General features: G+C 41.7%; 1 protein-coding gene across 11 annotated transcripts in view; it reads left to right on the top strand.

The window, feature by feature from the left end:
* The window catches only part of Senp1 (SUMO specific peptidase 1), a 67619-nt gene that overhangs the window by 23376 nt on the left and 30037 nt on the right, over positions 1-14206 (top strand). For all 11 annotated transcript variants that reach the window (XM_076556710.1, XM_006974355.4, XM_015993239.3 and 8 more), the window contains 3 exons: positions 9962-10065; positions 10148-10431; positions 11916-11970. In XM_076556710.1, coding sequence (XP_076412825.1) covers positions 9962-10065; positions 10148-10431; positions 11916-11970 — 443 coding nt within the window. The remainder of the gene's footprint in view (positions 1-9961; positions 10066-10147; positions 10432-11915; positions 11971-14206) is intronic.

Below are 14206 nucleotides of genomic sequence, written 5' to 3'. Positions count from 1 at the left end.
AAAATTTAACACAAAGATGAAAACAGAAAAACAGGCCAGTACCTGACCCCCTGTCCCTTACTTTCCTGCTCACAATTGTATACTTAGGTACCTTTTGACCCCATGAAAAAAAATATGTTAACATTCAGAACTATTGGAAACAGGAAGAAGGGGCAAAAAAAATTTTTCAGAATGAAATGTTTTCCCTCAGAGTGGATTCTTTTTTTTTTTTTTTTTTTTTTTTTTTTTTTTAATATAATGCCAAATGCTGTTTATTGAAGGAGGGAAGAAGTCTTAAATACAGACTTACAGCACAATGGGAGAACCCCGGAACCGATGTTTTACAATCTTGCATCTAAGCTGTTAACGCCCATTATGCAGGATACACAGACAAGGAACTTCCCTTAAGCATTCAGGAGGGTGGAACCTGGCAGAGAATTAGCATAGGGAGGATATCAAGGTCAAGGTCAGCAAGCAAGGCAACAGTTACCCAAAAGGGGGCCAGGGCCCTACAGGTCCCCCTTTTACTAAAAAATGAGTTTCTGAGTTAGGTTGCTTGGGACATCAGCAGGTCACCTTACCCATCATGGAGACACCTGCCCAGGCCACATAGGCGCTCTGTCTTAGGTTGGTGAGCGCCCCTCAGGCATTACCCGTCTCTGAATACTCATCATACAGGCTCAATTGTGTGTAAGCTACAGCGTTAACTGCTGCCAAAGATCTCAAAGTGGCGCTGGGCTTGCAATCTGACGATCACATTTTTTTATAGCTGAGTAATTGTGTGTGTGTGTGTGTGTGTGTGTGTGTGTGTGTGTGTGTGTGTGTATCTGTGTGTCTGTCTTTTCTGTCTGTGTATCATATTTCCTTTATCTATTAATCCCTTCATGGATAATTAGGCTGATTTATTAACTTGGCTATTGTGAGTAGTGCAGCCATAAACATGGTATTTTTTAAAATGTTTTATTAATTTTAATTTCATGTGTACAGGTATTCTGCCTGGTTGTATATCTATGCACCACTTGTAAGCCTGGTGCCTGAGGAAGCCAGAAGAAGGTATTGAATCTCCTGGAACTGGGTTACAGGTGGTTGTGAGCCACCATGTGTGTGGTAGGAATTGAACCCAGGTTCTCTGGAAGAGCATTTAGTGTTCCTAACCACTGAATCATCTCTCCAGCATTAGATTTCTTTATTGTATGCTGATTATCTTTTTGATTCCTTTGGGTATATAACCAAGAGTAGTGTCACAGAACTATGTATTATTTCTGTTACTAGGTTTTTGAGGAACCTCCTTACTGATTTCCCTAGTGGGAATTCCCACCAACAGCACATAAGATTCTTGACACACTCCATCCTCCCAAGTACTTGTTGTTTGTTGTCTTGGTGACAGCCCTTCTAACTGGAGTGAGAGAGAAAGAATCCCAGTGTGGTTTTGATTTGCATTTCTCTGATTGCTAGAGATGTGGAACATGTTATGTATTTATTATTTGTTCTTTTGAGAACTGTCTTCCATTATTTACCCATTTCATAGTTGGATTTTTTTTTTTTTTTTTTTTTTTTGAGATGGGGTCTCACTACATAGCCCTGGCTGTCTTGACCAGGCTGGGCTTGAACACACGGATATTTGCCTTCCTCTACCTCCCAGTGGGGTCCAAGGCATGACCCACTATGCCTGGCCTCCAGCCCAATTTTTAAATTCAGTATCCCTTTGGTACTTTCTGTTTTTCAGGTCTTATGTGAAGGTTTAACTTTGATTTTGAATTGTTTTTGTACAGCATGAGAAACTGGGAATCTAGTTTCACTCTTCTACATGTGGACATCTAATTTTTCCAGAAGCGTTTGTTAAAACTGACTTTCTTCAGTATGTTTTTGACACTTTTATTGAGAATCAGGTGGCTAAGAAGTGTATGGAGTTATTTCTGGAAGCCCTTCTTTATTGGTCTGTGTGTCTGTTTTGTGATGGCAGCGTGCTGGTTGTGTTCCTGCGGCTTTGTAGTGTGATCTGACAACAGATAGTATACTATACTACTTTAGTGTGATCTGACAACAGATAGTATACTATACTACTTTAGTGTGATCTGACAACAGATGGTATACTATACTACTTTAGTGTGATCTGACAACAGATGGTATACTATACTACTTTAGTGTGATCTGACAACAGATAGTATACTATAGTACTTTAGTGTGATCTGACAACAGATGGTATACTATACTACTTTAGTGTGATCTGACAACAGATGGTATACTATACTACTTTAGTGTGATCTGACAACAGATGGTATACTATAGTACTTTAGTGTGATCTGACAACAGATAGTATACTATAGTACTTTAGTGTGATCTGACAACAGATAGTATACTATACTACTTTAGTGCTGCTCCTTTTGCCCGAGATTATTCTGTCTGTTTAATGTCTTTCGTGCTTACATAGGAATTTAGGTCAGTTGGTTGGTCGGTTTGTCTGTCTTTCTTCCTTTAGTTTTTTGAAACAGGGTCTCATTGACCCCAGGCTGTGTTCAAAGATGACCTTAACTCTTGATTCTCTTGCCTCCATAGTCAAGTGCTGGAATTATAGGCATGTGCCACTAAACTATTTAGTATTGTTTTCCTTCTATTTCTGTGAAGAATGACATTGGAATTTTGATGAGGTTGTCATTGACTCTCTAGATCACTTTCAGTAATAGTTATTTTCACAGCATTAATTCTGCTGACCCATGAACACGAGAGTTCTCACTATCTTCAGGGTCCACACTTTCTTTAGTGTTTCATAGTTTCCACTGAAGAAGTCTTTTACCTGTGTGGTTAGATTTAGTCCTCCATGTCTTTTGTATCTGTCCTCCCCTGCCACGGTTTGTGTGTTTGAAGCTACTGTGAATAGATTGTTTTCCTAAAGTGGAGTTTTTCACTTTTTTGTTTGTTTTTGCTTTTTTTTTGGTTTTTTGTTTGCAGCTCTTTGCAGTTTATTACATGAAGGAGTTACTAGTCCAAGTTAAAAGTAGAGGCCCTCAAATGGTTACCTTGTACAAGCTGTGAGGGTTTTAAACCTGGGACAAGGGACAGAAGGGAAAGTCGACTCACTGCAAGGAAATCCTCAAGTGAACTTCAAAGAACAGCAGCCACTTAAGATCCATGATCCTCTCACTGATCCTCCTTACTCCAGTGTCTATCAGGAGCTGGCATATATATTCTTGAACTGGTCACCCTGTAACTGAATTAATTCTGGATTCTTGATGCTCCATTACAGTCCATTGCAGGCAAATTTCTCTTTAAATTAGTTTCTCTTTAATCTTAATCATCAGCAATCCCTTGGACAGTATTGAGGGTCTTCCTGCTGTATCTCTGTTGAATTCTCTCTCCTTTTTTTTTTTTGTTTGTTTTTTGTTTTTTGGAGATAGGGTTTCTCTGTGTAGTTTTGGTGCCTTTCCTGAACTTTCCTGGAACTCATCTGTAGCTCAGGCTGGCCTTGAACTAGCAGAGATCTGCCTGCCTCCACCTTCCGAGTGCTGGGATTAAAGGCATGCACCACCACTGCCTGGCCTCTGTTGAGTTCTTACATGGATACAACCCTCAGTGCCAGCAGGAAGCAGTTCATTACCCTTACATGCATCAGCAAAGAGGTTGAAAGAGTAGAGATTCTGAGTAGCAGACATCTATATGATTCTTTTTCCTCAGTGGCTTTGGAGAAGGCTGGTGGGGGAAATGGGGTGTATTTAGTTTTTATGCTGCTACTTTGTTGAAAGAATTTACTGTGGCAAGAATCTTAAAAGTTCTTATTAATAAAATCAAACCTGAAGCCAGATACTGGGGTGAAGGCTGAAAGATCAGAGAAGCAGAACAGGCCACAGCCACCTCACCAGTCAGTTCCTCAGCTGATCCTGTTTCCTCAGACTGGAAGCCTCTGAGTCCTTATCCAGAATGAATCTCAGCTGAACTGCTGCTAAAAGCCTGAAAGCTTAACCAGCCTAGTTCCTGGTCTTCACACCTTATATACCTTTCTGCTTTCTGACACCACTTCCTGGGATTAAAGGCATGAGTCACCATGCCTGGCTGTTTCCAGTGTGGCCTTGAACTCACAGAGATCCACATGGATCTCTGCCTCTGGAATGCTAAGATTAAAGGTGTGTGCGCCACAATTTTCTAGCCTCTGTATCTAGTGGCTGTTCTGTTCTCTGACCCCAGATAAGTTTATTAGGGTGCACAATATTTTGGGGAACACAATATCACCACATTTTACCAAGCATACACATCTTTTAATGGAGTCTTTGGGGTCTTTTAAGTACAAGATTATATCATTAGCAAATGGGAGTGACTTGATGACGTCTTTCTTTCCCATTTATAACGCGCTTTTCTTGCTTTAGTGCTCTAGCTAGAAATCAGTAAGAATGAGCACCTATGTTTTGTTCCTGTTTTTGTAACAAGTGCCTTCAGTTTTTCCCCATTCAGCATAGCCCATAAAGGCTATAGGAGTATTATATGGTATGAGACATGTCTTTCCTTCGGGGCTTTTTGGCATGAAAGACATTGAACTTTGTCAGAGACTCGTTTTTGCATCTATCAGAATAATGATGTGATACTTACCCTGGCTTCTGTTTATGTTTCCTGATTTGTGTGTGGTACCAGCCTTCCATCACTGGAATAAAACCAACTTGGTCATGGTGTACAGTATTTCTAATGTGTTGTTGAATTTTGTTTGGAAATAATTTAAGACTTTTGCATCTATGTTCATCAAAGAATTTGGTTTATCATTTTTTCTCTATTGTGTCCTTATCCAGTTGTGGCCTTAGGGTAGTATTGGCTCTATAGGATGAGTTTTGGAGTGTTTATTTCTTTTTTATCTTGTAGAATAGTTTGAAGAAAATTGATGTTAGTTCTTAAGTCTGGAAGATTTTTTTAATCAGTGAATGTCTGGTCATTCATTCATTTCATTAGTGATTCAGTATCATTATTGATCTGTTTAGGTTGTTGTCATATCTCATAACTGTTGCTAGTGTTTTCCGCCTTGCCCACAGTCAGGACAAATCTCTGTCACCTGCCAGTCCCACAGCCGCTCAGACCCAACCAAGTAAACACAGAGACTTATATTGCTTACAAACTGTATGGCCGTGGCAGGCTTCTTGCTAACTGTGCTTATAGCTTAAATTAGTCCATTTCCATAAATCTATACCTTGCCACGTGGCTGGTGGCTTACTGGCATCTTCACATGCTGCTGGTCATGGCGGCGGCTGCAGCCAGTCCTTCTGCCTTCCTGTCCTTTTATTTCTCCTCTCTGTTAGTCCCGCCTATCCTTCCTGCCTAGCCACAGCCGATCAGGTTTTATTTATTGATCAATCAGAACAACTTGACATACAGACCATCCCCCAGCACAGCCAAGTGCAGACCATCTCAGACACCTGCACTCAGGCCCATGGTCCTAATCATCCTCTATGCGGACCTGCTGGGTAACGCCACAAAGAACCCAAGAAGGGCTCCCACAGGACATACAGAACATCCCACAGCACATAACTGTAGCTAGAGTTTTCCTGCCCTGCCCACAGTCAGGACAGATCTTTGTCACCCACCAGTCCCACAGCCGCTCAGACCCAACCAAGTAAACACAGAGACTTACATTGCTTACAAACTGTATGGCCGTGGAAGGCTTCTTGCTAACTGTTCTTATTGCTTAAATTAATCCATTTCCATAAATCTATACCTTGCCACGTGGCTGGTGGCTTACCAGTGTCTTCACATGCTGCTGGTTATGGCGGCAGCTGGCAGTGTCTCTCTGCCTCAGCCTTCCGCTTCTCTGAATTCTCTTCTCTCCTTGTCCCACCTACTTCCTGCCTGGCTACTGGCCAATCGGTGTTTTATTTATTGACCAATCAGAGCAATTTGACATACAGACCATCCCACAGCACATAACAACAAGTTCAGTTTTGTTAGGTCATATAACATCCAAAAATGTATATAGTCCTTCTGAATTTTTCTGGTTTGTTGGAATACATGCATGTTTTGAAAATACTGCTTTTTTTTTTTTTTTTTTTTTTTTTTTTTGTTGTTGTTGTTGAGACAAGATTTCTCTGTGTAGTTCCGGCTGTCCTGGAACTCTATCTGTAGATCAGGCTGGCCTTAAACTAAGAGGTCTGCCTGCATCTGCCTTCCGAGTGCTGGGGTTCAAGTCATGCACCACCACTTCCCAGCTGAAAATACTGCTTTTTCTTCTCTCCCTCTCTTTGTTGATATCTTACTGTAATAATTCCTCAGCTTTGTCTTCAGTACTTTTTATTCTTTCCTAGTGCTCTGGTCTGTCATCTTATTTTTTTTTTTAACATTTATTTGTTGTGTGTGTGTGTGTACATATCCATATCACGGCACTCACTGGCATCAGTGCTTTTCTTCTACCATTTAGGTCCTAGAGATCAAACGTGAGCCATCAGGGTTGTGCCTTTATTCACTGAACCATTTCTGCAGCCCTTAATAAAACGAAAATTTCCAAATTTTCCGTTCCGATTTTTTTCTTTTGTTTTGTTATGGCTTTGAATGTGTTGTCCCTTTGCTGAATTTTTTGTCTAAATCTTCAGCTGACTTCTTCATTCATCTGTTTATTTAAATTGTGTTGTGGGTCAGTGATGGGTAAGGTTTGAGTGTGAAGTTTGAACTAGCTGGTGCATTGTTTTAGGAGGTAGAGGAACCTTGTGGACGTGGGCCCTCACTGGCAGAGGGAGGGCCGTGGGCGCAGAGCTGGAGGGTGTAGTCGAGCTCTCCTACAGCCAGCCTGGACCCGAAGGCTGGCACCGACAACTGGCGGCCATTCTAGCCACTGTGCCTGCCCTGCTGGGAGGGGGTGCGTCCCCTGAGCTGGGAGCCAGTAGGTGCTGTAAGTTACTTTAGGAAGTGTTCTGTCACAGTGACAAGAAAGGTAACCAACCAACTGATCATTTCTTAAACTAGATCTTTTCATTTTTTTCTCTTATTTCCACCATATTGGTATCTTGTGTTTCTATGTTGTGATTTGGACATCTGTAAGGATGTCTTTTTTTGTGAATGTGCATGTGTATGTATGTGTGTTCACTTGTGTGAGGGACATATTATTTTTGTGTCTGTGTGTGGACGCATGCATGTAGAGGTCCCAAACTCATGTCAGGGGTCTTCATCCTTACTTATTGAGGCAGGGTCCCTCACTTGAACCTGAACTCACCCATGTAACTAGTCTAGCTAGCCAGCTTGCTCCAGGGAGTCCGTCTCCACCTTGTGAGCACTGGAATTGCCGACTGGCCGCCGTTCCCAGAGGCATTCAGTTGGTTCTGAATAGCCAAACTCGCATCTTCATGCTTGCGTGCCAAGAGCCTTACTCTTGGCTTGGATAGCTGTCGTTATGGTTTTACTTGGGAGGAGCAGCCTTTTCCTGGGGGCTCAGTCCTCATATCACTCAGAAGGGAAAAATCAAATTGCCATGACAGCAACAACACAAAGCAAAACAAACATACAAAAACAATTACAATGACTTCTAGACCATGAACATAGAGAAAAGGGAGGCAAAAATAATGTAAACTATACTGGTAACTTAAAGATTAATAAAGGTAAAAGGAATAAAAATAAAAGGATTAGACAAAGGAACACAAGAAGGAAAGAAAGAAGGAAGCAAAGTTAAAGGAAAAGACTAGTCTACAAAAAACAAAGACTTGTAATATTTTCTACCATCATTCCTTCAGGGTCAGAGGGAAGACTCAGGTCCTACTCTTCTGGCTGGTAATGAAATCCTGCTGCTCAGTCCTTGATTTCACAGGATGCTGGCTACCAAAGAAGGGTCTAACCCCAAGGTCCTTCAAGCCTGCCGTCTAACTAGCTACCTAAAAATGGCACTGATCATAGCAATCCAGGATATGGGATGCGTTGTAATGGATTTCTCCTCCAAGGGAAGCCTGCCCTTTAGGAAGACTCCTGAATCTGGAACTGCTGGTTGTCAGTCGGGCTGTGTCCGCTCTCAGCCTCACTCTTAAGAGTCTCTCCAGTTCCTGTGTTCCTTCAGGTCACCTTTCTATCTCTCCATGCTGTTGAGCTATCCCGTCCCCTCCTGATTCCTCATGTTCTTTCTCTTGGAATAGTCTCTCCTCTGTCCCCCTGACTGTTGTCATTTATGGCATCCCACAAGCACCTCCAGCTCTTTATCCTGAAGAACTTAAGCATTATCTCAAACACTAGATTAGGTCATCCATCAGTATTATGGCTACAGTATGAACGTGCTGGGCATAAAACAGTGTGGACCCCAACGCCCTGCAGAGAACGTCGCAAGCTGTTGTTTTCTCCTTGGGGTCTGTTCGTCCACCAAATGCTTGCCTAATTCTTCCTTTTGTTTTAATCACTTAGCTGTTCAAATTTCAGGATAGTTGGAGTTGTCCTGCTTCACAATTTAAATCCGTCTAGCAAATGAGTAACATAATGACAATATAATTGTAATTTACTTTGCAGCAACAGTGAACAATTCAGGAAGAAAAGTGTTAGTGTCTGTTCACTTTTCCCTTTTGTACTTACTGCTTTAGTTAATTCTGGGTTTGTTGTTGTTTTAGTTTTTTTTGTTTTGGTTTGGTTTGGTTTTGTTGTTGTTGTTTTTTCAAGACAGGACTTCTGTGGAACAGCCTGGCTGTCCTAGAACTCACTCTATAGACCAGGCTGGCCTCAAACTCACAGAGATCTGTCTGATTTGTAGGGCTGGAGAGATGGCTCAGATGGCTCTTCCAGAGGTCCTGAGTTCAATTCCCAGCAACCACATGGTGGTTCACAACCATCTGTAATGAGATCTGGTGCCCTCTTCTGGTCTGCAGGTATGCATGCAGGCAGAACACTGTATGCATAATAAATAAATAGATCTTCAAAAAACCCCAAACATTTGTAATTACATAAAATGTTAATACGCTTACTGAAATGTCATAATAGAAACCCTAACACAATGAATTCACTTTGTGAAGACTGGCAGCTGAAAAAAGTAGTTGGGCATTTTTTAGTGAGCTCCACATTGTAGAGTAGATGCTTTGTAGGGTTATGGGTCCTTACAGAATCCTTTCTCCCAGTGACCTCCTTTGTTCTATGCTTCTTTTGCACAGGTCTTAAAACTTGAAGTACATTCCTGTCTTGGACTTTGCATTTGCGTGTGTGTGTGTGTGTGTGTGTGTGTGTGTGTGTGTGTGTGTGTGTGTGTGTATGTGTAAGTATGTAAGTGTAAGTAAAATGTACTACCCTCCTTAGTTTAGGTTTCTGCTGAAACGTCATCTTTTTAGAGAGATTGTGTCTTCCTGCTATTCCCCTCCCAGTTTGTATCCTCCTTGCTCTTTAATTTTCTTCATACTGTGAACAAGTTTTGATTGATAGTCCCTGTAATAACTATAATATAAACTCCACAAAGGCTGCATATTTATTTTATTCAATGCCAAATCTCAAGTGACTAAAAGTGAACATAGTAGATGTTCAAGTCAGTGAGTAAATGTTACAGATTATATGTGGTCTTGGTTTTTTTTCCCTAAATACTACATTGAGACTTAGAGAACAATAAATAATTAAATGGTGGAGATGGACTCCATCTTCAGAACATACTTGCACCTGCATGGAAGAAGGGGCTGTTGGCAAGGTAACTGCCTCTGACAGAGCTTCGCTGTGTGCTTACCTCCTGGGGACTCAAGGGACTGATCAGGATTCTAATTCAGAAGTTTAAATGTTTCATTTCTGGGCTCATTATCATTTGAGTGATTAAATAATTGTTTCATGGCGTTCTGCTTTCATATTCAATAGCTTCTCAGCACTGTTCTATCTACCATAGTTTCCCAAAACAAGCTGTCTCTGAGATTTAATTCTGCTTAGCTCCTCTTATGCATACTTTGAGAGTGTCATCAGTGTACAGTAGTTCTTTATCTTCAGGACTGCTAGAGCTTTGGCAGAGGTTCTGAGTATCTACATGCTAACCTGAGAATTGCTTGCCTCGTGGTTAAGATCTTCTCTTTTCTCTCCCTCACAGACCGTTAAAGAAGAGGAAAAAGAGCTCTATAGGCAGCTGTTGCAGATGGTCACAGGGAAACAGTTCTCCGTAGCCAAGCCCACCACACATTTCCCTTTGCACCTGTAAGTCACAAAAGTAGCTTTCATGTGAACGTAACTTCACGATTTGCTGTTCGATATTGAAACTGTATCCTTCTTTTACCAGATCTCGATGTCTTAGTTCCAGTAAGAACTCCCTGAAAGACTCCCTGTTGAGAAATGGGAACTCTTGTGCATCTCACGTCTTTGGCTCTGATACTTCATCCTCTGGCTCTGCTAGCGTTATAACTGCGCAGGAACCGCTGTCCCGCAGTGCGTTTCCCCTGTCGTCTTGTGCCCGAGATGCTGCATTTGGACCCAAAGCATCTGCTCCTTACCGCCAGTCTCACGCTCACCTCTCCACCCCACCTCAGCCAGAAAACTTGCCAGCATCAAGTGCACAGTCTGAAGGTGAGTAACACTGTCAGCCAGTTCACTGTTCAGTGTAGCTGCTGAAGGCAAAACCGTGATACATGTAACTTAATACATACGGAAGTCTAATTAAATTCAGTTAGCCATGCCATGAAGAAACCAAACAAACCCACAAATAAAATTCATTCCTTTTTCCCCTTTTACTCTCCCCCACTTCTATCCCTTCTTCCCTCCCTTCCTTTTTTAAAGGGTATTCTTTTTTCCTGCATACAAATGACTTGGTATAATATATTATTACTAGTTTTTTAAAGGGTCTTACTTTGTACCCATGGCTGCTTGGCACTTGCTATATGGTAGGCCGGCCTTGAATTTGTGGCAGTCCTACACCACCTTGGCTTCCAGAGAGCTGGGATTATAGGCATGCTTCACCTTGCTAGGCTAAATATTTTAACTTCCTGAGCAAAGCCAAGAGTCTAAGCTCACTCAACCCAGCTGCTTCAGTAATTTCTTTTTGTTTCTTTTACTTGACAATGCAAATGGGGTTCTCTGAAGTTCTGAGAATTTTCAAACATGAAACAAGTATTTATCATATAATCTTTAATTTTGATAGACGCTTTTTGCATTTCAGGGTGGTTGAAAGTTTTAGAAACAAGAATATCCTGCCTAACTCTCAGCTCACCCAACTATCCAGTCTGAGCAATGGTGGTGGTAACAATTTTGTTATGTAGTTATCCTCATTTAGATTAAGTGGTCAGATAGTAGGGTTCTTTTGACACACAGCACCCATCTCTTAAAGCTCTCTCCTCCTTTCTTAGTTCATTTGATTTACTATTATTATTATTATTATTATTATTATTATTATTATACTCATTACTTTCTGAAAATTATTAATTGGGAATTTAATTTTTAGTGATATCACTATTTAACTACACTTGAAAACTTGTGTTACATTTTATGAAATGATTTGCTGAGAACTATTTTATTTTCCAGAAATCTAAATAAAAAAGTACTCAAGCCTCAGAAGTGCATGTCACGTAGGAGATACTGAGATAAAGCTAGACTGGAGTAAACATTCAACACGACATTGCATCATGTCCTTGTAAATAAATATTCTGAGTGAGGGAATAGTCCTGGTACTAGAGAAGGACTTGGAAATACAATGATGAAATTTTCTCTATAAACCCTGCCTTTGTCTTTCACTTTCCTCCCGTTTTTTTGTTCCCTTCTTTTCACCTTATTTAGTACACGTTATAAATTCAAGACTTTTAAAGTTGTGGCAACAGGAAGAGGGTCGATGCTGACAGACAGACATGCCTCTGCTCCTAATGGCTTCCTTATTTGTGAGGCACAGCTCTTCCCAAGACCAGTGTCTGGGCTCAGGAAAGAGACTGTTCCTCTTTCCATCTGTCAGTTACCCTATGCTTAACAGAGAACATAACAGTGCAGAAGCTTGAACTGAAGGCGGACATGGGAAACGGTGGGATTTTACTCATAATGACACGCTCTTGTGTTTCTTTGTTTAGGATCAGACTCTGTGATTTTACTCAAAGTGAAAGAATCTCAAACTCCAGCTTCCAGGTAAACCCAGGGGAAGGGTCAGCCATTTCCCTCCTTAGCTACAGTTCTGCACCGAAAGTCTCATGGCATAAAACTGTGTGTTCAGATTATCTCAGTGACTTCCTGTCCCATCTTTTTCCTTCAGCCTTCACTCTTCTTCATTATGCTTCCCACCATACTGAGTTTCCATGGTCTGCCTTCCATGCTGTAACCACAGTTATCTTTCTAAAATACGTATCTAATCAGTAAAGAGCTTCGATGATCATTAAATCATTAAATTATTAATAATTTAATTAAATTATTCATCACTCAAGGATACCTTAGTGATGTTAGGGTTAAGCCAAAACAGCTACGTGTGAGAAAAAGAACACCTTGACAAGTCTCAGATTCTCTGGCGCTTTCTTCCTTTACCGAGTATTTACTGAGAACCTACTGTGTGTCAGGTGTTGGTGTAGACATTAGGATAGCAAGCGTGACTGAGACTCCCTGTTCTCAGCGAGCTGCATTTTATTTTTGTGTTTGGTGCTTTGTTATTGTTGCATTTGAGGCGGGATCTCACTGTGTAACCCTGACTGGCCTGGAACTTGCCATGTAGACCAGGCTGGCCTTGAACTCACAGAGAGCTGCCTGCCTTTGCCCTCCAAGTGCTGGAATTAAAGGTGTGCCAGCACACCCAGTTAGAAGGAGCTTCACATTATATAAGATAAGAAACAAGTAGGGAGCAAAAAGTGGTAATTACCAATGCTGTGAAGAGTAACGAAGTCAGGGAGACTAGGGGGACTGTTTATCTGAGGTGGCTAGGGCAAATCCGATCAAGTGCCAGCCGACGGAAGTCACGGAGGAAGCCGTATTTGTAAATAGATGGGTGTGTGTCTGACACACTGGACTACTCTTAGTCTGCAAGTACACTTGGTCCTCTGTCACTGTTCCTTCTGTCTTTAATGTGTTCTCTCCTTTAGCTTGCCTGACAGCGGTCTAAAGCTCAGCTCAGATGTGATCTCCGTATAGAGCTTTGTTTCTGGGGTGTCAAGCAAGCCCTTCTTCCTCTGTAACAGTCCGCAGACTGCTGTGCATCAATCGTGTGCGTCAGCCTTGGTAGTGTGGCTGCTCGAGTGATCACAGTAGCCAGTTTCATGAGATGGTTACAGGTGACAGAGGGCTCTCAGGCCAGTCCCTTCTTTGCAGCCCCCACGTTTAGTCTAAGCTTCAGGTATTCTTTAAAGTTCTCTCTGCTAAGTCTTCCACGGAGACTTTGTTAGTTAGATTCATTGTTTCTACGTGGTGTTTGGAGTCAGGGCTGACCTCTGCCTTTAGCTTTTTTGGCCTTCATGTAAGTCTGTTATTCTCTTGACCCACACTTGTCAGTGTGGAGAGTGACATAAAGTTGGCATGGGGGTGCACACCTGTAACCCCAGCACTTAGAGAATGGAAGCAGGAAGATCAAGTCATCGTCATGCACACAGTGAGTTTGAACCCAGCCTGGACTGCATGAGACCTTGTCACGTGATGATGATGTGTAATAGTAAGATGGTCAGTGCTTTCACACGTGTCTCACAGTAAACAAAAGCTAGGATTCTTTCCTGGAAGACGGTGATAGTAGATAGAATACTCCCAGTTTCTCATTGGTTCTTTACTAAGTAAGTATGCCTTTCTTTTATGGGGGATTTCTCCTATTGACTTGAAACGTGAGCTATTTAACAAGGCAAACGGAGTGGTGTCCTTGGCTGGATTAAAGCTGCTTTTACAGGATTTGGCTGCTTGGCCTCTAGGTTTAGTTTTAGCCGCTGCCTTTTAGTTACGTTCCTACAGTGAGGACCTGCCCAGTTTGCCCAGAATGTGGCATCCACACCTCTGCTCTATACACTCTTGAGTCTTCTGCCTGGGATTCCCTTTCTTTGCTTGACCACTGATTAATTCTGCCTTTTTAAAATCTGATTCAGATGTTATTTTTCTCTAGATGGTGTCTGAGTTTCCCAGATTACATTAGAGACTCCACCGTCCCTGTATCTTTACCAATAATATCTTTGCATGTAACCAGCCACCCAGCGCTAATGTTAGTGCCTCACATGTGATGGGTGCTTAGTAAGTCAATCTTTCCTACATAAGTGATCTTCCTGGAAACCCCCAGTGCCCTCTTAAGTAGCCCAAGTACTCAGCTTTCCTTGTTATTTAATGTGTTAGCATCCCGAAAGGCATTTCAACGTGAGAAGAAAAAAACATAGTCTGGAATTGGACCAATAAGGCTTATAATACTAGT

Source organism: Peromyscus maniculatus, chromosome 20 (assembly GCF_049852395.1).
Source record: "Peromyscus maniculatus bairdii isolate BWxNUB_F1_BW_parent chromosome 20, HU_Pman_BW_mat_3.1, whole genome shotgun sequence".
In the NCBI taxonomy this organism is placed as follows: domain Eukaryota; kingdom Metazoa; phylum Chordata; class Mammalia; order Rodentia; family Cricetidae; genus Peromyscus; species Peromyscus maniculatus.
The sequence above is the reverse complement of the archived record's forward strand: the minus strand, read 5'-3'. Positions and strand labels throughout refer to the sequence as shown.